General features: G+C 38.5%; 1 protein-coding gene across 1 annotated transcript; it reads right to left on the minus strand.

The window, feature by feature from the left end:
* Nucleotides 1-212: 212 nt before the first annotated feature.
* Nucleotides 213-25,091, minus strand: LOC118853486 (all-trans-retinol dehydrogenase [NAD(+)] ADH7-like). Its single transcript, XM_036763592.1, has 9 exons — nucleotides 25,007-25,091; nucleotides 16,422-16,523; nucleotides 13,100-13,238; nucleotides 11,956-12,043; nucleotides 11,643-11,859; nucleotides 5,326-5,586; nucleotides 4,432-4,567; nucleotides 1,590-1,728; nucleotides 213-853 (listed from the first exon to the last, which is right to left on the minus strand). Exons 1-9 carry the CDS (start codon nucleotides 25,028-25,030, stop codon nucleotides 829-831), a joined length of 1,131 nt encoding a protein of 376 aa, XP_036619487.1. The 5' UTR covers nucleotides 25,031-25,091; the 3' UTR covers nucleotides 213-828.
* Nucleotides 25,092-25,864: the final 773 nt, after the last annotated feature.

A 25,864-nucleotide genomic window follows, 5' to 3' on the forward strand; every position in this document is an offset into this window, starting at 1 on the left:
TGAATTATGGAAATATGCAATTTATATCAATGTCAGCTCTTTAAGCCCAGGAATTATTTCATTTTTGATTTTGTAACCCAAGTAACTAGCATTGTGTCTGGTACAGAGACTACAATAGATAAATTCTTGTTGAATTCAATTGAAGTGTATGCATTTTTCTTAATTTAAAATATACATATATACTTCAAAGTGGAATAAAACAAGCTACACCATATGATGACAGACTATTTTATTTAACAGATTTTATTTAATTCATAAAAGCTGTATCAAAAAGTATCCATCTCCTCTGAAACATAAAAGGGGGAAAGAAAAAAGGCAAGCATATGCTTTTTGTGGAGTAAACATAACTTGAAAAGCTTCATTATCAGTACTTCATAAAAAGATACTATCTGCTTCTGAGATATTATGGTAGCATCATCTTAAGCCCTACACTGCCTAGCCTAGCTCTCTGGAAGCAGATGATTAGAATCTTCTTAATACTTTTGACACAAAGATATTGGGATTCTACTTTAAAATTCCACTTCAGTCAAAACTAATAAAAACTTAAAACATTTATGGGATGTTTTAGTCCAGTGTAACCCACTTTATAAACATTAAAACAACAGCAATAACAACGTTAACACCTTCTACTACCACAGGTAAATTGAATTATGGCAGTGACAACTTAAAATTTATTATTTTGGAAAGTGTGGTCCAATGTACTTTGTTTCTCTTTTGAGCATGACCCACAGGAGACAATCACAGAAGCTCTGTCATAATTATATGAAAAGGAAATCTCAGAGAAAGAGCCTAGCATGCATCCATGGATATGTCCAGTTATGGAGAAGCTCAAAATATCAGGACCGTTCGAATGCTGAAGTAGAAAACATAAGTGTCTGTTAATAGCTTGTTTCCATCTATTCCAATCATGAGTAATTTAGCAGCAGATCTTTCTTAAAACTGTTATAAATGCCTTTCTATCCAGTATACATATAGACAGTAATTGAAGAGAGTCTGTCCTGTCATAGCACCCCTTCTCCCTTCATGCATTTTTGGTGTCTGAGAGGCATCATGGATTACATCTGTTATAGAAAGTTTCTCTTATTATATGTACAGGGATCAATGAGACAGTTTTGGTTTAAGACCTGAGTCATTTACTATTTCTATCCATACTCTGCCTTCATCTTCCTAGGAACTTCAGGGTACAATGCCAAGAACTTCCAGGATTAGTATACATAAAAGATGTTATTTCATAAAACCATGGCTTCGAGATCTTAGAAGTCCAGTCTCATCACCTTACAGAAGAAGGAAGAGATGTAGCTGCCCAAGGTCACATGATTGGTAAGTGGCAGAACTCTTTGTATACAAAGAACCCAGGTGACATCACCAAAGTGGACTTCAGTTTTATGGGGGAAACAGGACTACCCAATGAATGAAAATAAGTATAAAATACCAAGGGAAACATTATGTTCATCTGGGACATGAAATATTAATCCTATAGTGAATTTTATTTTGTGGGAACCAGAGCGAGACAAAAAATCTTATATCCAAGATAATGTGTCCAAATATTACATTACAGAAGTTGAATTTTTCATATGAAAGTTACATACCTCTCTCCTTTGTTGAGCAGATCAAATGCTTCATGGATTTTATTAAAAGGTAAAACATGGGTTATTAACTGGTCGAAATCAAATTTCTTTGCCATGAAATCGGACACTAGTTTGGGGATGTCATCTTTGGTTTTCCAACCTTAAAAATTTAAGACCAGTATTTCACTATGTATAAAATTAAAAGTCAGTCCACAAACATTTATTAAGTACTTACTATGTGCCAAACATGAGTAGAGGGGAGAATTTTGCATAAAGAAAGGCAACAACAATTGCTATATAAATTTCTAATTAATTTATGAAATTATAAAATGGGGCAGGCACATTTGGTTCTTTGGGTACTTGCTGGGAAGGACCATGACAGCAGCAGAAAGTGAGGCTGCAATCATACTTTAGTAATGCAGAGAGGGCATCACAGAATACAGAGATGAGTGGCAAAAGGAGGTACAAAGGCAGATGGCATGGGGACAGGGATAGGCTGGTAGAGGAAGGCAAATAGGGTGGGGCTGAGGATGGGGAGGGGAAGAGGCACCAAGGATCACTCACATAGCCATGGATTAGAATTGGGAGCACCCAGCTGTATGGACCCAGATGGAGATGGAAGAGAGCTCAGGGGGCAGGAGTTTGTGGTCTCATTTCTATAGTGTTTTGGAGGGAGGACAGACCAATTCTTATCAATGCCAATTATTTCAACTAATTGGAATTAGTTTAGTAACATATCCAAATCATCTCAAAGTTGTCAGTAAAACTTTAAAGTTAACATATCCATGTCATCTCCAAGTTATCAGCAACATTTTGTATTCTGTTGGTCTTACTGCAGATGTCTGAGACTTACACATGATAGGACCAAAATGCCATGACAGCAAAACCTAGATGTCTTTCCTTGATTTAGTACATATTATCAGGATGTGATTTTGGTTAATATATGATATGATTTGCAAATTATGCTCCCTTGATCTTTGGGATAGCTTGTATGTGACCTCTAGTTCCCCTAGATTGCAAAAGGCTGTTCAAAATCAAATTCTAAGCCTTGTCTGCATTCAGACTTCACTCTGTTGCCCAATCCAGGTGATGTGCGCTCAGCTACCCCCTCCACCAGCAGCTGCAACAGACTAAAACTCAGCCTGTACTGATCTATAGAGGACAACACCATACAGCATAAATGATGCTGGCCTGGGAGATAGGAGACCTGGTTTTGAGCACAAAACTCAATATTTACAAGCTATATGATTGTGGGTGAATCATTTAATCTCTCTGAGCTTTAGTTTTCTGTCTGAAATGGGGATGATACTTTTGCTAAATGTCTTAAAGAATTTTTGCAAAGAAAATGTTTAAACTTTTCTTTTTAAAATCTATTTTATTTTTAATTTATGGAATAAAACAATTTATTTCCATAACACAGTATGATAAAATTGATTGCACATGAAACTGCAAATCTATTAGGCACAACTTGCTATTCCTTTTAAACGTATAATAAAATTAGCATGTAAATTTCTTTTTAAAAAATTTTAAACACCTAAAAACAATATAAATAAGAAAAATGATTATGAGGTTTACTCCTCTGCCATGGTATGAATCCACAGCCTTCTGTAATTAATTATTTACTCTAATTTTGGAATTGAAAGTGCTGTTCAGCCATCTAGGAAATGTGTGTGCAGGGTCCTATAGATATTGCACATAGTGATAAAGCAAGTCATGGTACAGCTACACACATGAATATAATTGAATATTATTGTACTGTAAAAAAATCCTCATTATAGAGACTATAGAGAATTATGTTGACATATAAACTAATGGAAAGTAAGTAAAATCAAGAAAATGATATACAAGGACAATACATATGGAAAGAACACACACACACACACACACATGCTGAATGCTGTGTAATTAAAATACCTAAGCTTCATCTCCAAGAAGAAGTGAGAAAACACACTCCCTAGCCCTTCACTGTGGGGGTAGGATTTGGAGATTTGGAGGCGGGGGTGCTGTGGATGTGGAACATTCCATATACTGTTAGATTTGGTTGATGGCTTCGTTTTGTTGAACTACCTCCCCACTTCCTCTACCCTGCTTCTTTCTTATTCTTTGTTAAATTTAAAGCACTTTCCGGGCGTATAGTAAATACCATGTAAATGTTAGTTATTATTAATATTATTATTATAGAGTGGAGGTATATATTTGAAAATGAAGTTAATATAAAAACTATCAACAAAAAGGAACATTTAGCTACAGAAATGCATTCTAGGAAAATTATTTCTACGAACTCTAATTCAGAGCGAACTATTTGAAAACATGAGAGGTGCTGGTATTGAGATAAAAGTCACTATAAGACTTGGGTATTTGGTTTTTTGCTCCTTGATATTCTCTTCAAACTCCTCCTGTGGTTTGTTCTTTAAATTCCACTCAAAGAATCATCCTTTTGTCAGTGCCATATTTCTAAAATATCATGAGATATTTTCTCTCACTTGGCAAACATTAGATCAGAATGTCCAGCCTTTTTCACCCATGTGCCGACAGCCTTCTCATCCCCCTTCAGATGTCTCCATCACTCTGGCTCCTCCTCTGATTGCTACTTTCCTGCCTAGAAGCACTAAGAAGAAGCCAGGCCAATCATACTCACTTATCTTCTGGTTCCCCTTATAACCCTCTGGACCATTTCACCTTGTCCCCTGAACCCCCACCTCATCCAGCTTCCTTTTGTATGTTCTTATCTTCCATTATTCTAATGTACATGATCCTTCTTGTATCTATTCCCAAAAGAATGCCTAGTATACAGTAAGTGTTTAATAAAGTCTTTCCCTATCTAACTGTCTGTATGAAAACCCCTCATTTCTCAGCCACGTACCTCCAAAGCAACATCCTTTCCAGGTGCGTCCAGTGAACAGCAGCATGGGATCATAGGCGATCATTTTAGATAATGGAGGAACTCCTACGACCACACTGGTCCCATGGCTCTCATGGCAGGAAGCCAGGGCATCAATCTGATGTTCAAATGAAAGTGACAATATATTTACAGTATCTATCAGGAAGGAATGGATCTTTGCCTTGGTCTACTGCTACCAATATGCACATTTGCCTAAATTAATGAATCAAAAAGCATCTATTCAATGCTTACTATGTGCCAAGCAAACTCCTTTCCCTTCCTTTCCCTTTTCCTTCCCCTTTCCCTTCTCCTTCCCCTTCCCTTTTCCTTCCCTCTCCCTTTCCTTTCCCCTTCCCCTTCCCTTTCCTTTTCTCTTTCCCTTCTCTTTTTTCCACTTACTTTATTCTTTCTTGTGTTTTTTCCTTTTGATCTGTTTCTTCTTCCACAACTATGACTAATATGGAAAATGTATAAATTACGCATAAATTATATCAAACTGCCTACCATTTTCAGGAGTGGGGGAGAAAAATTTGGAACTCAGAATTTTGTACAAACGAATGCTAAAAAGTTTCTTGATATTTAACTGGGAAAAATAAAATACAATTTTTAAAAAAGAATATAAACTCCTCAAGGGTGGGTACTGTCTCACTTTGGGATTTTGATTTCAAGAACCCAGCCCAGTGCCTACACAGAGTAGGTGCTTACTAAACTCTTCCTGCTTAATTGAAAATTATTTCTTCAAACACAGCTTTTGCCTGGATCATATCTGGGTTCAAAGGACTCTCTTAATGAATTAAACTATTGCTCAGATTTGAACTGAGGTAGAACATTTGGTCCTGGCTCTCAAATTCTCCTTCCTCCCTACTGATTACTCACTATGGTTTCAGGGTGTCCGATGGCCTCAAAAGTGAATTCCACAGAATCGCCAGTTATTTCTTTCAGTACTTCACTGATGGGCTTTGCATGATCCTTAGGGTTGATGCACTCAGTGGCTCCTACAGACTTGGCCCTCTCAAATTTGCATGGGTTGGTATCAATTCCAATGATCCGGGAGGCACCAGATGCTTTACAGCCCATAATAATGGAGAGGCCAACTCCTCCCAGCCCAAAGACAGCACAAACAGATCCAGGGGTGACCTATGGTGATGAAAAAAATCCAGGACCTTATTAATTAATGATTGATTCTATAAAATTGAGATTGTAGTAAGTCTGGACTCTTGGGAAACTTGAAATCTAGAACAGAATTAGCTCATTGCCACCACTGGTAAAGTGATATAATAGTCATAGCTATTATTTATATAATGCATTAAGGTTTTCAAGGCACTTTATGAATATTATGTCACGTTGATCATGACAACAACACTAGGAGTAAGGTAATGCTATGATACGCATTTTACTGAAAAAGAAACTAAGGCAGATAAGTGACTTTCCCAAGGTAACATGGTTAACAAAGTGTCTGAGGCAGAATTTAAACTCAGGTCTTCCTGACTCCCTGCCCAGCAGCACTCTGATCAATGTGCTAATGTGATTGATAGGATGAAAGGATTTCAAAACTCAGTTCCAAGATCAGCGACAACACTCTTCTGTCTACTACCTCATAAAGTGTCTCATTAAAGGAAACACATATAGGTTCTTGTTAAGGGAGAATTTGTTAACATTTTGCTGTCACAAGTAACCTTACTTAGAGCTTTATCAGCTTTCCCTTGAATTTCAGTGCCCCACCTACCCACCCCCCATGCCAGAGCGGTCCTACCAAAAAAGGCCTTATCTTTACTTTGTATATAATTATATCTACTTACATGTGCATGAGATATTTTCCCTAATAGAAGGTAAACTCTTTCAGAGGAGAGAGTTTTCATTTCTTCTCTTTCTATCCCCAGGGCCTATCTCAGGCCTGGCACAGAGTAGGCCCTTAACAGAGGCTTGTTGACTGATTTATTGATCCCTGCTAATCATGATATTTCAATGAATTGATAATTTTGGTACTCCCATGGTGCAGAACACAACCCATCCATAACTGATCATTCTGTGGGATTCTTGCCCATGTCTTCTTATAGAGGCTCTTGGGGGAATCTATGCAATGCACTGGAGGCCTTCTTCTAGGTCTGTTTATATTCAGTGGGTACCAGAACATCATTTTAGCTGTCTGCTACTCCCCTCACCACCACATTATAACCAGCTCACTTTCTTTTCCAATCAAGTTTTCTAGTTAATATCTTTTTATACCACTTATTACACACAACTGTACAAAATCCAAATACAACAAACATTAATTAAGCATCTACTACATGGAAAGCACCGGTGAGACAGTTTAGGACAATGAAAAGCAAGGGAATTTTGTTAATTTTAGGCACTGAATAGGTTATTTATTGAATTGTACTAAGGTGATTTTAAAGCTGGTTGCTATAGAATTCAGAAGTAAATGACCATTAACATTTAATCAACCATAAAGATGGTTCTGAAATAAATAACTAGTATACACGTGGGACCATCATTTTTGAGAATAGGTCCAGGAAATGCAAAGAATGAGATTTTTTTTAAAAAAAATGAAGCATTATATTATTTAGAATATTTCATAGGAGGTTTTGAACCCAAATTACCTCTAGGGAGTTATTGCCACCTGGCATTGTCTGGTCATAGGAGATGCGCTACCTGAGAAACCCACAAAAAACAATTCTTTTGTATTTCCTTTCCAAACACCAACCAAGTCAAAACCCCAGTTCAACTGATTACATACTTTCTACTATCACTGACATCAATGTTCCATGTCCTTAATATCAATCAACCAATATTTATTAAGTGCCTACTATGTGCCAGGCACCACGCTAAGTGCTGGGGATACAAAAAGAGGTAAAATGACAGTTCCTCTCCTTAAGGAGGTTGCAGTCTAATAGGGGAGAAAACAAGTTGCCATTGTTCATTTGTTCAGTCATGTCTGACTCTTTGTAATCCCATGAACCATATAGCACACTAGGTTCTTCTATCCTCCACTGTCTCCCAGTCTGTCTAAGTTCAAGTTCACTGCTTCCATGATGCTATCTACCCATCTCATCCCTCTACCATCTCCTTTTCCTTTTTCCTTCCATCTTTCCCAATTTGGGGTCTTTTCCATTGAGTCCCATCTTCTCATTATGTGGCCAAAGCTTCAGCTTTGGTATTTGACCTTCCAATGAATAGTTTGAATCAATTTCTATAAGTATTGAATGATTTGATCTCCTTGCTGTCCAAGGGACTCTCAAAAGTCTTCTCCAGAGTTCTGCATCAGTCAGCTTTCCTTACAGTCCAACTCTCACATTGCTACTAGGAAAACTATAGCTTTGACTATGAGGATCTTTGTTGGCAAGGTGATATCTCTGCTTTTTAATGTGCTGTTCAGATTTGCCTTGACTTCCCACAAATATATACAAAGCAAGCTAAATACAGGATAAACGGGACATAATTAACAGAGAGAAGACACTGGAATGAAGAAGGATTGGAGAAAGCTTCCTATAGAAGGTGGGATTTTAAATGGAACATAAAGAAAGCCAAGGAGGTCAGTAGTCAGAGAGGAGAAGGAAGAGTATTCCAGGTATGGGGTGGTGGGACAACTAGATAGAATGCCCAGAGCTGAAAGATAAAGTGTCTTGTTTAAGGAATAGCCAGGAAGTCAGTATCACTGGATCAAAGAGTATATGTTGGGGAGTAAGGTATAAGAAGACTTGGAAAGTAAGATGGGGCTAGCTTATGAAAGGCTTTAGAATCTCATTTCTTTGGATGTATGGGGAGAAATGAGGATGTCCTGTTTGAATTAACAAAAAATAACAATTGCAGAATATTTTTAATATATTTTTATTGGTTTCTTTTTTGAGGGGGGAAGGCAGGGCAATTGGGGTTAAGTGACTTGCCCAAGGTCACACAGCTAGGAAGTGGGTCAAATGTCTGAGTCCAGATTTGAACTCAGGTCCTCCTGACTCTGGGGCCGATGCTCTACTCACTGCACCACCTAGCTGCCCCTGCAGAATATTTTTTAAAGAATATGGTTTCATACCCTTTGACCCAGCAATACCACTTCTAGGGTTGTATCCCAAAGAAATCAAGCGGGAAAAGGACCCATATGTACAAAAATATTTATAGCGGCTCTTTTTGTGGTAGCCAAGAATTGGAAATCAAAGGGATGGCCATCAATTGGAAAATGGCTGAACAAGCTGTGGTATATGAAGGTAATGGAATACTATTGTGCCATAAGAAATGGGGATGATACGGACTTCATAACAACCTGGAACAACCTACACGACATAATGCTGAGTGAGTGGAGCAGAGCCAGGAGAACATTGTACACAACCACAGATATATGGATTCCGTGAGGACCAACCCTGACAGACTTCGCTCTTCTCAGCAACACAAGGTGCAAGAACAACTCTCAAAGGACTCACGACGGAGAATGCTATCTACATCCAGAGAAAGAACTATGAAGTTTGAATGCAGATTGAAGCACACTTCATGCTCGCCTTTTTCTCTTCTCTTTTGTTTTTGTTTTGGGGTTTTTTTTTTGGTTCTGTTTCTTCTTTCTCATGATGCATTCCATTGGTCATAATTCTTCTCCACAACTTGACTACTGTATAAATTAATTCAATGCGAAGTTATATGAGATTCCGTGCTGTCTTGGGGAGGGAGGGGGGAGGGAGGGGAGAAAATCTGGAACTCAAAATTATGTAGAACCATGTGTTGTAAACTAAAAATAAAAAAAAAACTAAAAAAATTAAAAATCCACAAAAAAAGAATATAGTTTCACTGGTAGGAGAAAGTCCTATCCAATGCAGACTACTCTAGTCTTTCCTTAAAAGATACTGAAACCTTCTTCAACACTTAATTAATAGAAGTAGGTAGGTCGCACAGTGGATAGAGGACCAGCTCTGGAGTCAGGAGGACCTGAGTTCAAATTCGACCTCAGACACTTGACACTTAATAGCTGTGTGACCCTGGGCAAGCCATTAAAACCCAATGCCTGTCATCCCTCCACTCCACCCCCCCCCAAATAAGCTTTAATTAACTCAGGACATTAAGCCTCGGCAATTGACAAAAATTCTTGGTATCCTATAATAGACACAGTACATAGCAAAGTGGTGCACTAGATAGAGCACCAGTCTTGGAGTCAAAAAGGTTTGAGTTCAAATCTAACCTCAGACACTTCATAATTGTGTGACCCTAGGCAAGTCACTTAACCCTGTTAGCCTCAGTTGCCTCATCTATAAAATGAACTGGAGAAAGAAATGACAAACCACTCCAGTATCTTTGCCAAGAAAACCTCAAATGGGGTTTTCACAACTGAAATGGCCGAACAACAACAATATACGTAAAATAGCTAGGGCATGAGAATATACCATCTCCTCCTTTGGTTTCTGATTGATAGGTCAAGCAATGCCAAATAGCCTTATGGTTAAATTATCTTCCTGTTATTACTGTCAGATGTTATAGGGTTATCTCATTTATGTTCTGTAATTGTCTCATTTCATTCCAATCTTGAACCTGAACTACTACAGCAGATGTTGGTCAGGCCTCAACTGCTTTATCCTACCAGGGTATGGGGGCCATGGTGCCTTTGGTGTCTTTGAAAAGACAGGGTCAGTCTTTCCACCTCAGTGGTAGTACTCGGCAGATTGTAAGTGTTACATAAATGTTCGCCGTTGCTGCTACTTCACTCTTTGCTTTGAAGTTGACACAATCCCATTTCGCAGTGCTCTGACAGGTACTCTTCCTCCTTAATGTGATACCTGCTGCATGTTTCTTACTTTTGTTCTTTATGTTAGACTATGAGTATCTGCTGAGGTGCATGGGCAGACACAAAATATACTTAGAATACCGGTAAGTCGTCTTTCTGGCTATCCTTGTCTTGTGTCCACTATAGAACCAACTGCACCAGCTCCTTCATTTGTCTCTCCAAGGAAAATCTGATACTCATCCTTCCATTTTTTATTTCTTCTGAAATTTTGTTTTTTTCTTTTTCCCTCTGTATTTTCCTGACATTGAGAATGTCTGGATTATTATGATACAGCAAGTCCACTAGAATATCCATTTATTGGTCATTGTACAAAGATGTCACACTAATAGCTAAATTGTAGTTGACAGAGGGGCTAAAAACAGTGTAATTCTTAGCCCTTTCTACCTTACTATTCATCAATCTTCCACTGTTACTGCAAATCAGAAGGCATCGCACGAGGGGAAATACTATTTTATATTTTATGTTGTTTTAAGGCTTACCATGAAAATAATTATTCATCACCAAATGGTCAACATATTGATGTTGAAGCTTTTTTGTATTTAACTATGCTGATTCCTAAAAAGGAAAAGCTTTTTTTTCTGGCCAGTGACATCCTAGAACTATTACCACTATGGCAAAACCTGTTAGAGCTTGGGCTCTGGTGACATAGCCCTTCAGAAACCATAGCCACCTCCACATCAAGAAGAAGTGTTTTAATAAGATTTGGGAGAGGAATTTCTTATTTAATAAAAATTATGTACCTTGTGTCTTAATCCACACCAAATCCAATTTGACCCAATTGGGCCAAAACAAATAAAATTTCATTGCATTTTCTTTTTATTTTCTACGCCATATTTCTGATTTCTAGCAGAAAATTCAGAGGCATTATCTTCCTCAGTTAGAATGTGAGCTTCAGAAGAGTAAGGATTATCTTTTCTATTTGCTTCTCCCATGCTTTGCGCATAGTAAATGCTTACCAAATTACTTCTCATTCATTCGTTCACTCATGCATTCAATGAATGCATTTCTTTTGTGATAAATAGGAATTTTTCCAGAACACAGATATAACATTAAATTGTAAGATCTTTTTGCCTCTTTTTGTATCACCCATGCTTAGCACAGTGACTGGCACATAGTATTTGAATAATAAATATTGCTTGATTGTTTGATAACATATTAAGAATTGTGCCTGTGTCTCCATAATGCCAAAAATATCTGGATGAAAAACAAGAATTTCAGATTGTCTGAATGTTTTAGTCTCAGGCTATTATATATTTATGGAAACAAAGTATTGTGGGTGATTAACTGGTTATTTCATTGTTCATCTATGTGTTTGATATGATCCAGATAGCACCTGAACAGAGTACAATGTTCTGGAATTTTTTTAACTTCACAAATCTTTAATATACTGAAAAAGGAATATTTCCCCCCAAAATAAGCCATTGAAAAATCTTACCTTGGCAGTGTTGATTGCAGCCCCATAGCCAGTGGCGAATCCACAGCCAATCAAACACACCTTCTCAGGAGGAGCAGCAGCATCAATTTTAGCTACCAAAAGTTCTGAGGTCACCGTATACTCAGTGAAGGTGCTGTTTCTTGCGAACCTGTAGACTGGTTTCCCTTTGCAGGTAAATCTGCCGGTGCTATCAGACAATACTCCATCATCTGCAACACTATTCAACAACAAAAGCAGCAGTAAATGCTTTCAACTCTGATGTTCATTAGCATAGGGACAATTAAAATGAAATTTCAGTAAACATGACACTTACTTCATCGCCAAGCAGAAATTGCCATTGGGATTTATGCAGGAAGAGCACTTTCTACACTGTGGGATGGAGAGTGGGATAACTTTATCTCCTGAAAGAGAAAAGATTATGATGCCAAATATTGCCTAGAAACAACCAGCTTAATAATCTACCCAACAAAAATGCTGAACTTGAATGCATGAGGACTCTATGAAGGGCTAGGAGTTAAAAATTGACTTTGCCAGATTATAACCTAGCTGTATTCCTCACTGCCATTATTATCTAAATATAAACCCACTCTTAGCATGGACACTGTGAGTATTTGTGGGAGAGTATACCCAAGGTTTATGGGATGGAGGGGAATACTACTTGTGTCTATAGGCCAATTCTTAATGGGAAGGCCTCTGATGGGGTCTAATGAGCTATAGTGTTCAGAGTACAGACCCAAAGGGATACTCTAGAACCTGAAGTATCAGCCAAACTTTGGGGAATACCTCAGAGGTCAACACTACATTTGTGTGAGCAGAAACAGAGTGGAAAAAAAAACCCAGCAACCCAGAACCAGAAGAATAAAAAGTCCAACTAGGATAATGTAAGTGAAAATGATGGTCAAAGGAAGCCAAACTGTCAGTACTGACAAAAAAATAACATTAGTCCTGGCGAATAAAGAATGAAATATAGTGGGGGCAGATTTCATTGTCAGATGTTCTCACCTTGACAGTTCTATTGGGTAAACTGTTTTTCTATTATCATTGGGGTGTATCCAAAAATGACTATAATGTAGAAAAAAGGCATCGATGAAATTAATTTTTTATGAGTAAAATCCTTGTGACAAGGATTAGGGTGATCAATTCCCATCTCCTTCACTTAAGACTTGTCCTGGCTCAATATCCCCATACCACAGAGGGTTCTCAATCTTTTTTTCTGTCTTGGATGCTTTTGGAAGTCTGGTAAAGTTCATGGACCCCTTCTCAGGAAAAAATATATGTATTATATATACATGTATGTATGTAAATGTGTATATCTACACATATGTATATATATATATATATTTAAGTGCTTGAAATAAAATATGTATAGGATTTTTTAAAATAATCAATTATTTTGAAATATAGTTATCAATATTTAAAAAAATTCATATACCAGAAGTTAAAAACCCTTGCCTCACCTGGTTTCACTGTAGTTACCCCTTCTCCAATACTCTCTACAATCCCAGTTGCTTCATGTCCTAAAATTACTGGAAAATTGGTAGACAAGGCTCCGGTGATTACATGGTCATCTGTTCGGCAGATTCCTGCAGCCAAAATCTGTATAGAAAGAGAAAGCTCCCTGAACTTTCAAGGTAATGGGGTATCTGTTTTAAGCATTTAAATAATTCTTGAGTGAAATGCAATTTGTATTTAAAGATGATTCCTTTTTATAAATAGATCAGTGCTTACATTGTGCTGGGTATATGCCTGTCCTAAGGAAGTTTATATTATATGGGAATATTGCCCAGTATGAAAGCTGCTTGTCAAATACGGAATACAGAGTGTTCAAGCCGGGGAACCAAACGAGGTGTGATCATGTCAACAAAGATCCCTGACAAGACTATCTCGATTTTTTTTCTTTTTAGAGATAACAAAGCACCTTTACCCTAGGATGACCCAGAGGGTAATATCAGCCCAGAAGGGGGCTTTCTCCAAAGGCTCGACTAGTATTAATAATCCCAGTCTGAGGAGCTGTTTTTGCCAAAAGATTGGAGATCTGCAAAATCTTTGACTGTTTAACATGAAAACATGAAAAGGTAACATGAAAAAGTCAAATTGAAATGTAAGTCACACACTAGTGATAATATACAGGGCTAGGGCTTAGATTTTTTTTGAAGATATACCATAAAAGGTAGCCTGGACAGGGACTAGGAAAATAGGACATTAGTCATTAAAAACAGAGATAACAAATTCAGGAATATCATCTAAATTTGTTTTATTATATTTATGATCATATCTAAATATATCTAATTATAAGTGCATATCATTTTAAAAAATAAATCCCATTTCAATTCAAAAAGGCCTTATTAATTTCCTTGCTATATGGAAGATACAATTCTAAGTGCCAGGGATTTTAAAACAAAACAAAACAATTCCTTCCTCAAGGAGCTTACACTCCACTGAGGGATAAAAATGTGGAAATTAGTCAATACAAATTAGTAAATACAAAATATGTACTAAATAAATATGAATTGATTTGGGGTACTGGGAAGAGGACCGATGATAAAGGAGGGGTGATCTGGAAAGGTATTACTTGAGTCGAGGCTTAAAGGGAGCTCAAAGATTCCAAGAGGAGGAGGTAAGAAAGGAGGGCATTGCAGGTATAGGGCCTGTGCAAACACATGGAGGTGGGAGATGTAACATTGGGTAAGAGAGCAGCAAGTGGACTAGTTTGACTGGAACATAGCATACATTAAAGCGAAAGATGTGAAAGCAGTTTAGATTGATTGATTGGAGCCTGATTGTGAAGGGATTTAAATGTCAAGCGGAAGAATGTTGTATTTTATTCAACAGGCAGAATCTTCTTGTCAAGGACTGTGACTTGATGAGACTAAGGCTTTAGGAATGTACAATGAGCAGCCTTTTAGAGGTTAGTCTGGACCAGGGACCCATAATGAGACTATAGCAACTGACAAAGCAAGAAGGCCTGAACAAGGATGTGGGGCATGTTAATAGAGAGCAGAGAACAATTGTGAAAGAAGTTGATGAGGTAAGATTAAGATATATTCATGGGGGATAAGGGAAAGTAAGTAGTTGAAGATGTCTTTGAATCTGTAAACCTCAGTGACTGGAAGGATGATATTGACCTTTGCTAGAAACAGGGGCTTTGGAAAGGATGGAACTTGGTAGAGGAAAGGAGAGAAGAGATAATGAGTTGTAGTTTGGCCATCTTGAATTAGAGATGGTGATGATGCATTCAGAGGAGGAGAGCTCCAGCAGATGGTTGCAGGTGTACCATTGGAGCTCAGAAGAGAGATAAAGGCAAGTGCGATACATGGATTTTCCAATCCTTGGAATAGATATGGTAAGTGAGCACATGGGAGCTGATGAGGTCAAAGAGAAAGACAGGAAGCAAAAGAAGAAAAGATGGCTTAGAATAGACCCCTGAAGTACATTCCCACATAGAGAGAGAGGAATAGGTGAACCTGCAAGGGAGACTGAGAAGAGAGAGATAAGAGGAAAACCAGGAGAAACCAGGAATCAGGAAAAACCAGGAGGGAAGAGACTCTAGAATGAAAAGTGGTCAATGGAAGAGAGGTCATGGAAGATGGGAACCAGAAAAGACAACTGGAGATCACGGTTAAGAGAACAGCTGCCTCAGAAGAATAAAAAAAATAGTGTTATAAAATTACAAATAATAAGCCTACACCCCAAATTAAAAACATGAAAAGAGAGTGCCCTCCAACTCCTTTGCAGAATCATGGCACCTACCCATGGGTGTGTAATATTGCATATGTCATTTTTTTTATGATATCATTCGGTTTTGCTGAATTTTTTTTATCCTCTATTTAAAAAAATCTTTGTAACAAGACTCTCTTAAGGGACAAGGGGGATATGAAGGTGATGTAGAAACAAAAGATATAAATAAATATAAACTTTCCTCCTCCCCCATTCCTGTAGAGGGCAATACCATCCTCCCATTCCTCAGGCTCACAGCCTAAGAATCTAGGATTTCTTACTATCTTTCATCCCACGCATCCAAGTTGTTTCGGTTCCATCTTTGCATCATCTTTCCAATACATCCCCTTTTCTCCTCTGACGCTGTCACCACTCTCTTGCAGGTCCTCATTACCTCACACCTTGATTACTACAATAGCTCCTGGAGGGTATGTTGCTTCAATTCTCTCCCCAGTCCCAATTCATTCTCCATTCAGCCACTAAAGTGATTTTAATAAAATGCGATCTGCTCATGTTACCCCTTCCCAACTCCTGACCCCCACAGATTCCAGTGGCTTTGTGGGTAGACAAGAAAACTAAAGTAGCACCATTTTGTCTGTAGGTCCTTGATCTCACTCTGACCCTGTTTGTATTGCAACCCCTACACGGTTTGTGACCTTCCTTGCTGCTGAAACAGCTACGGCTATCCTATCTGTTAGGGTGGGGTTACAAGAGATAGTTGCCCTGAAGAGGAGCCTTGCCTCTTACTAGCCCTGGCAACAGGCCTTATCTTATTTTTGAGGATCCCATCTTTGACACATACTGCCTGTGTAAGCCTGGGCAAGTCACTAAACTTATTAATGTCACCAGGCAATGTTGTCTCTGCCTAATCAATTATCTCTTTTAGTAAACTGATTTTAAGTTTTGCTTTAAGTCTTTGGAATTAAAAAAAAGTTGCAAAAATATTGCAAAGGAAGTACCAATCTGCCTCGGTAGATAGGAGTTTTCTTTTGGGGAGTTATGTATGTGAAAGAAATTTCAGATCTCTTAAGGGGAAAAAGCTCATGTTAAGAATTTCAGTACCTTAATTCGAACTTCAAAGGCTTTTGGTGGAGCAACTTCTATATCCTCAATGGAAAGGGGCTGTTTTGGGCCCCACAACACAGCAGCTTTGCATTTAATCACCTGGGAAAATAGCAAGAACACATTCCTGTGATGTACTCAGGTACCCATAACCCATGACCAACTGACTAATGTAAGCAAGCCTGTGAAAATCCAGTACAAGAAGCATTCTATCAGAGTAGGCTGCCTTTTTCCATGCATTTGCAAACTTAACATTGCAAAATTATTACCTCTGGAGAAATACCTGCCTCTTAGAAGCCCAGAACCATTGGCAGGAGAGACATTTGGAGAAAGGTGGAGTAAATCTGTAACTTTCAGTGAAACTGTGGGTCCAGAAGTGGAGGAATGGAAGACACTGTACAAATCTGAAACATCTTAAAGGAGCTGAGCCTGGAGCTGACTCCAAGGGAGGACTGGTCTACCAGCTGGCAGCCTCCATGTCCAAAGGATTTTTCCCACAAAGCCAACATTTCCTCCCTTCTTTGTGTCTTACTGAGAATTCACACAAGGCAAGTGTTCACATGGTGGTCAGAAGAAGTGATACAAGGACACTCTCAAGGTCTCTCTCAAGAACTTTGGAATTGATTGTGTAACATAGGAGGCATTGGCACAGCATGGCTCAGCATGGTGTTCCACATCAGAGAAGGAGCTATGCTCTATGAGCAAAGCAGAATTGAAATAGCTCAAAAGAAACACAGGATATACAAGTTTAGAGTATCCACCCCAAATGTTCACGTGGACGATTTGTGCCCAGCCTGTGGTAGAGCATTCCAGGCTTGTATTGGCCTGATCAGCCACAGTTGGACATATTTGGACAATCTTGACTCAAGCATGCTGATGTCATTTTGGTCCTCTTCGAGAATGAAGGACAACAAGCAATCAACCAACTGCCAGATACAGTATTTTGCTAATTAGGGATTCAGTTGGGTTAAAAAGAATCTTTATAAAATACAATACTGACTGTAAGGCACTAACATTATTGTGAATTCATTCAATTACCAGCATGGGATGGGTGAAAGGACACAAAAAATCAATTCAGAAAAAAACATTGAACTGAGTCTGCTTACTAGTGGTATGACCTTAGGTAAGGCATTCAACTATTTTTGTATTTTTTTTAATTTTTAGTTTACAGCACTCAATTCCACAAGTTTTTTGAGTTCCAAATTTTCTCCCCATACCTCTCCTTCCCCCTCTCCCCCAAGATGGCATATAATCTGACATAGGTTCTACATATACCTTCACATTAAAACTTAATTACACAATAGTCAAGTTGTAAAGAATTATAACCAATGGAATGAATCATGAAAAAGAAGAAGCAAAACCAAAAAAGAAGGGAAAAAAAGGGAGCAAATACTTTTCCTCCATCTGTATTCAGACTCCATAATTCTTTCTCTGGATGTGCATAGCTTTTTCCATCATGAGTCTTTTGGAGCTGTCTTTGAACCTTGCATTGATGAGAGGAGCCAAGAATATCAAAGTTATTCCTTACAGATACCGTGTCTGTAATCATGTACAATATTCTCCTAGAGCTGTTCCCCTCAATCAGCATCAGATCACATAAGTCTTTCCAGGTTATTATGAAGTCTGTCTGCTCCTCATTTCATATAACAGAATAGTATTCCATTACATTCCTATACCACAACTAGTTTAGCCGTTCCCCAATTGATGGGCATCCCCTTGATTTCCAATTGTTTGCCACCACAAAAAGAGCTGCTATATTTTTGTACATATGGGTCCATTTTCTACTTGTGTGATCTCTTGAGAAGTGGTATTGCTGGGTCAAAGGGTATGCACATTTTTATAGCCCTTTGGGCATAGTTCCAAATTCCTCCCCAGAATGGCTAGATCAGTTCACAACTCCCCCAACAACGTAAGAGTGTTCCTATTTTCTCACATCTTCTCCAGCATTTATCATTTTCCTGTTTTGTCATGTTAGCCAATCTGACAGAAGACATGTGGTCCTGAGAGTTGTTTTGATTTGCATTTCTCTAATCAATAGTGATTTAGATCATTTTTTTCATATGACCATAGATGTCTTTAATTTCTTCCTCTGAAAACTGCCTGTTCATATCCTTTGACCATTTATCAATTGGGGAATGGCTTGCATTCCTATAAATCTGACTCAGTTCCCTGTATATTTTAGAGATGAGGCCTTTATCAGAGACACTGGTTGTAAAAATTCTTTCGCAATTTTCTGCTTCCCTCCTAATCTTTGTTGCATTGGCTTTGTCTGTACAAAGACTTTTCAATTCAACGTATTCAAAATTATCCATTTTGCATTGTGTAATGCTCTCTATCTCTTGTTGGGTCATGAACTCTTTCCTTCTCCATAAATCTGACAGGTAAACTATTCCTTGCTCTCCCAGTTTGCTTATAGCATCAGCCTTTATATTTAAATTGTAAACCCATTTTGACTTTATTTTGGTATACAGTGTAAGATACTGGTCTATCCCCAGTTTTTGCGATGCCATTTTCCAATTTTCCCAGGATTTTTTTGTGAAATAGTGAGTTCTTAACCCAGAAGCTGGATTCTTTGGGTTTATCAAACAGTAGATTACTATAGTCATTGACCACCATGTCTTGTGTACCTAACCTATTCCAGTGATCCAGTACTCTGTTTCTTAGCCAATACCAAGTGGTTTTTATGATTGTTGCTTTATAATACAATTTATGATTTGGTATGGTTAGGTCACCTTCCCTAGCATTTCTTTTCATTAGTTCCCTTGATATTCTGGACCTTTTGTTCTTCCAGACGAATTTTGTTATTGTTTTTTCTACCTCTATAAAATAATTTTTGGTAGTTTGATTGGTGTGGCACTGAATAAGTAAATTAATTTAGGTAAAATTGTGATTTTTATTATATTAGCTCAGCCTAACCATGAGCAAGTGATGTTTTTCCATTTATTTAGATCTGACTTTATTTATGTGAAAAGTGTTCTGTAATTGTGTTCCTATAGGTCCTGGCTTTGTCTTGGCAGGTAGACTCCCAAATATTTTATAGTGTCTACAGTAACTTTAAATGGAATTTCTCTTTCTATCTCTTCCTGTTGGGCTTTGTTACTAATAGATAGGAATGCTGAGGATTTATGTGGATTTATTTTATATCTTGCAACTTTGTAAAACTATTTATTATTTCAAGTAGTTTTTTACTTGATTGTCTGGGATTCTCTAAGTAAATCATCATATCGTCTGCAAAGAGTGATAACTTAGTTTCTTCTCTGCCTATTCTAATTCCTTCAATTTCTTTTTCTTCTGTCATTGTTAAAGCCAACATTTCTAGTACCAAATTGAATAATAGGGGTCGAGTCATTCAACTTTTCTCAACTTCAGTTTCCTCACCTATTAAATGAGATAAGTGAAATTTCTTTTTGCTTTGTGTGGTTGTTGTGAGAATTACATTTAATGTCTGGGAAAGCTTTATAAACTATAACGTTCTACCAAGTGTTCTTAACCTCTAGCATCAGTAAACTTCTGAATTTACATTTTGGTAACTGACTTGCAATATCATTGATTTCCTTTGTTCTTCTATTTTATGCTATGTATTTAAAAATATGATTCTGAGATGGAGTCCAGGAGCTTTACCAGAACAGATGAGAAAGTCTATGACATGCAAAAAAGGTTAAGAATTTCTGCTCTAGTTGATGGGGTGCTTGGACCCCAATTCCAAGATCACATTTCTCCCTAGCCTTAAAAAATTAACCCTGACAGTTTTCTCCCCAGCTCAAGGACACTATGCCTAGCCATTACTCATGAGTGGGCCCCAGTAAAACAAATTATCTTTCTCTATAGTTACTCATGAGTGGGCCCCAGTGAGGCAAACTATCTCTCTTTGTTATGGGAATAAGCTGACCTCTGTAGAAATTCTCTTGTAAAAACAGGACTATCATGTAACCACAGAATTATCACATATTGATTCTCACAGTTATATACAATCCAGAGGTCAAACTATAGACATCAACTCTCAAAGCTATTTTGCTACAGACATAACAGACCAAAAATACACCCCTCAGGAACCTCTTCCCCTGGTTTCCAGTAGTGAATGATGCCTGTGACTGAGATTGCAAGTTATCACCTAAGTAGTATGTCGGCCAGATAATCCACTATTTTTCCTGTATAAGCTTTAGCATCATCCCTGTTAAGGTGCAAGTTCCTTAAGGAGCTCTGCCCACCATATTGGCATTACAACAAACCTTTGCCAAATTGACTTAAAGAATGCTTGAGAATGTGAATTCATTCCAGATGACCCTCTCCTGTACTTCAGTCCTTGAGGGGGTCCCAGAACCCCTTAAACCACATCATAGTCATATAGTTATTATATTGCTCACATAATATCCTTACTTCTGATATAGCTAAATGATACAAATCACATCCTTAACTAACATCATTCTGTTCAGTAATTTTTCAGTCATGTCCAACTCTTCTTGACCCCATTTGAAGTATTCTTGGCAAAGATACTGGAATGGTTTGACATTTCCTTTTCCAGCTCATTTTACAGATGAGGAAACTGAGGCACACAGGCTTAAGTGACTTGCCCAGGCTCACAAGCTAGTAAGTGTCAGAGACCAGATTTGAACTCAGGAAGATGAGTCTTTCTGACTCTACTCACTATGGTGCCACCTAGCTGCCCTAACTGAAAGTATAACCAAATAATATTTAAGTCAAATGACAAAACATCCTTTTTAATCTTTGTAGCTACATAATGCCAAAACTGTTCAGACTACACCCTGAAATTTTAAAACCTCTTATTTTTTTGGACAGATTTTTTTAAAGGCATCAGACAGTGAGAGCAATTTTTATTTCCCCCTTTTCTACTCTAGGCCTACAGTGAAAACTATCTCACATGTTGACATCCTCGGTCAATTCTCAAATTGGAGGAGAGATCATATCCCCATATGATCCTTCTCAAGACAAGATGCTGTTGTTATTGTTGCGTTGTATTGATTTTTGTCCCATGCTTAGATGGCATTAGGATATCTAAATCAAAATGTCCAGGATGCAGCTAGAGTACCAGGGGCAGACCTTGAGTGGTTGGACAACAGAGATAGAGATACAGGAATCCTCAGCATATAGAGAAATGAGAGTTCACCATAGTCACAGAATTCATGGAAAGGTAACTTAAGTATCCTCACATAACAAGTATCTATTGAATTAATGAATTCAAATGTACTGATTATCAAATTCATCGCCAAGCTGTCCTGTTTTTTATTTTATTTTATATATTTTTTTATATTTTCTATATTTTTAATATAAATTTTATTTGTATTATTTATTTATTCAGAATATTATTTATTTGGAATTTGTTCAGAGTTCAGTTTCTATATTGTTTTCTGAGCAGTTACTGGGAGTCTTGGCACTGGAAGCAAATTTAACCAAATGAAATGAGAGTGGTAGTCATCAGAGAGTATATCCAGGGGTATTCTGGAGCCAGCTCACCTTGTTGTTGCTGTTGTTGGGTTGTTTCAGTCCTGTCCCACTCTTTGTGACCCCATTTGAGGTTTCCTTGGTAGAGATACTGGACTGGTCTGCCATTTCCTCCTCCAGCTTATTTTTACAGGTGAAGAAATCTGAGGCCAAGAGAGATTAAGGAACCCATTTAAGGTCACACAGCCAAATTTTTTCACTCCTGTATTTATACTCTTTCTACCATAGCCTATGGATTCCTTCATTATAATTGTAATTATAATTTTTCATGCAATATTTGAATTTTGATTCCATTTTTTATCAGACTTATGACTTCACTTCCAAAGGGAGCATCAATTGATAAGCTCCTTCTGCCCATGCAGATCTATACCTGCCCTGAAATTTCTAGCGCTAGAGACCTGCTTGGGAAACAGAAAAGTTAAGTGACTTTTCCAGAGTCACACAGATACCACATGTTTTTGAGGTGAGATTTGAACCCCTAGGCTTCTTGACTTTGAGGCCAACGCCTCATTTGGTGCAAGACACTGTATTTTCTTGTCTTCCATTTTGAAGTCCTACTGCACGGATAGCCATCCATGTAATGTATGCCCCATGTTATGTAACCATAGTATCCTGCCAAGTTCAAATTGATGAGTTGCCAGCAGAGCTAAGCTCTTGCTCAATCAAGCCGTGATTTGCTAAATCAAGTAAACGGTTGTTTGTTTTTAATTCTTTAAAAATATTAACTTAAAACTAAAGCAAGACTTTCATTCTCCAATAAAAGTTTTATGTTGCAATGATTTCTGTTACCAGGACAATAATCTGCAATTTTGTTACTTATTCAGTTAAATAGTTCCATTATTAAGTGGGTGGACCCCTTAAACTAGGCCTAAAGATATTTTTTTAACTCTATCAGTGAGGAAACAGTACTTGTGGAGGGTCCACTGATTGTAGAACATGCAATTAAGTAATAAATAATTAAGTAATGAGTAATTAATAAGTAAAGAGACAAATAAAACACAGTCTTTATCCTTAGGGAGCTTAAAATAAAAAAGAGTCGTAAAGTTGGTTGACCTCAGCAGGCAGGTAGGAAGCCATATTCAGTGTTTTGTGGTCTCTACTTTGAAAAAAGTGATAGGGTGAGCTACTGGAAGTTAGATCTAATGGCATGAAAGGACATTTGCCAGGCTTCTCAATGGAGGTAATCCAATCTTGTGCAGTAAGTCAATAAGCATATTACCGTGTGCCACGTTTGGGTGGCTAGGTGGATAGAATGCTAGCCCGGGAGTTAGGAAGAGCTGAGTTCAAATCTGGCTTCACCCTGGATAAGTCACTTCACCCTGTTTGCCTCAGTTTCCTCATCTGTAAAATGAGCTAGAGAAGGAAATGGCAAACCGCTCCAGTATCTTTGCCAAGAAAACCCCCCAAGAAGAGTCAAGAAGAATTGGACAGGACAGAAAACATGACTAACCAACAACAACATATCTGGGCTTGGTGCTAAGTGCTGGGGATACAAAGAAAAGCCAAAGATAGTCCCCACCCTGAAGGGGTTTACAATATGATGGGAAAAACAACAAGCAGAGGAATATGTGCAAACAAGCTATAGGCAGGATAAATAGGAAATAATCAACAAAGAAAACTCTAATTAAGAGAACTTGGAGGCAGGATAAGAAAGCAGTTTCAAAGACGTACGATTTCATCAGCAGTGGGAACTCCCAGTGTGGAAACTCCCTCCACCAATATAGGTAACAGAGTCTTAGACTATTACCTCGAAGCACCTAGAGCTTGAGTGGCTTGCCGCTAGTCCAATAGCCTGATGTAGAACCCGAAGCAGATCTTTCTGACTCTGTATAGATGTCACAATGCAAATATGCAAATATACAAAAATGCATGCCTGAGACAAATAGATGGTCTAAGTCAGTGGTCTCAAATTCAAATAGAAACTAGAGCCACTATATCAAACATAAGAATGCCAACAGGCCTTGCATATTGACTTAGAAAACCACATACAGTCAATCCTTAACATCCACCTGGTTAACTTTTCTGACTTCAAGCATTGGCATGATACTATTAGTAATCTCATTTCTACTTTCATGTTGGGGGGGGGGGCGGAGCCAAGATGGCTGCATGAAGGCAGCGTCTTACTGGAGCTCTCTCACAAGGTCTGTCAGATTCCTATAAAAAAGTGAATTGGAGCAGATTTGAGAGAGTCAGAAACCGAGAGCAGTCTGCGTGGGGCAAATTTCCGAGCCGGGAGAGTCTGAAAAGCCGGAGGCACGAACATGTAGGCTCGGAGAGTGCTCGGAGAGGAGCTGCTCCAGACCAAGGCGGAGGCGGCTGGCCGGGAAATCCACGTGGGAGACGGGCTGGGAGAAAGCTGGGCGCCCGAAACCGGCAGAGATCCCCAGGCCTCCCAACACAGTACGGCAGTCTGTGGAAGCGACGAGAGGCAGTGCAACGCCACTGGCCATGAAACACCGAGAGGCTTGAAGCCCAAACGTTTGAAACTCGGCTTCTTGAACTTCCGGGAGGCGTAATGTAAACAGCTCTAATCCCTCCCCTCCCCACCCAGAGAATTCCTCGGGGGGAAAAAAAAAAAAAGAACGCTGGGACTGAGCAGAAAGTAGTGGGGCTTCAGTGGTCAAATAGTAGAAGTTCATCAGTCCCAGATGGGCAGAGTCGGCCGGGGTCAACGCCAGGAGCCCAGACGTAACCTTGCTCCCCCAGGGGAAGTGCCAGACATCAGCTCAAACAACAAACAGCTGAGACCATTGCTGAAAAGCAAGTGCTGGAGAGCACCCACAGGGAGTGAGATGCCAGGGAGCCAGACCCCTCCCCCACACCTCAGGAAACTGAAGGCTATAATTCTAGACTCACAACCCCCAGAATAAGAAAGCTGGGACAGAAAACCCTGAGGCCCAAAAAGTAGAAATTCGTTGTAAAGCCAGGAAAAGGCAAACCAACATGAAGAAGAACACAAAAAAACCGAGGACAATAGATTCTTTTTATGGAGACAGGCAGGACCAAAATACTTTCATGTTGGCAACCACACACATTTGCAGCAGAGAAAAAAATAAGAGTCCTGATGTGCGCAAGTGAAGATGTTGGTGTCCTACTAGTTGCTCCACACGTCTTGTTCACCTTACCTTTGTCCAGACCTTCCCATGCATTCCCTGCAGGTTTTCGTCATTTGCCTTTTAAAACTCAAGTTCCGTGTTGCAATAATGCTTCCAAAGCCTAGAGCAAGACCTTTGGATTCTAAGTCCAAGGGTGCAGTCAGTGATGTGGAGATATGAGAAAAATAAAAGTGCCAGGCAAGCTTTATGCTGGAGTGTCTGCAGCATCTGTGAATTTGGTGTTAACTGTTAAACCTGAAAATTTGGCTGAAGGAAACAACAGAGCTAGGTGATAGAAAAATCCATGTTGTTTATTATTTTCCCTTAAAGCATAGCGGAGCTAGCTTACTTGTACGTACAAGGAGTCAGAGCATAAACTCTGGCTGCCTGAACAAAGCAATGAGAAAACTTATATACGTTATTTTAGCAGAGCTAGCAAGCCTGTATGACCTCATTTTTATGACCCCCATGTATGTTTAACCATGATACAAGAAGAGGATTTTCCTTAATGGAATAGAGTTGTAAAGGATGTTGACAAAAGTCAGTTGAAACTACAGCCCAGCGTCTCTGTGTCTCATTACATTCCATAACATAGTATATACCTGTAGAATATTAAGCAAGGTAATCTCTCTTGGGGTTAGGGTAATGTCCTTAATGATCTGGTCTGGTTGACAGAGGTAAGGGTATTGCCTGAGCAAACTTTTAGAGAGAACGAAGAAGCCCAGGTCCTGGATCTTCATCCAGTTACTCATTAAATCAGGCTCTGGGTCTACTTGAAATTAAAAATGATATAAAATAGTATAATATTTCCACATAACTAATCAGTGATTTATTATCAGCTTTATCTGCAAAAAGGAGGAAAGTATTCGTAAAAGTGTTCTTTGTTTG

Source organism: Trichosurus vulpecula, chromosome 6 (genome assembly GCF_011100635.1).
Source record: "Trichosurus vulpecula isolate mTriVul1 chromosome 6, mTriVul1.pri, whole genome shotgun sequence".
In the NCBI taxonomy this organism is placed as follows: Eukaryota; Metazoa; Chordata; class Mammalia; order Diprotodontia; family Phalangeridae; genus Trichosurus; species Trichosurus vulpecula.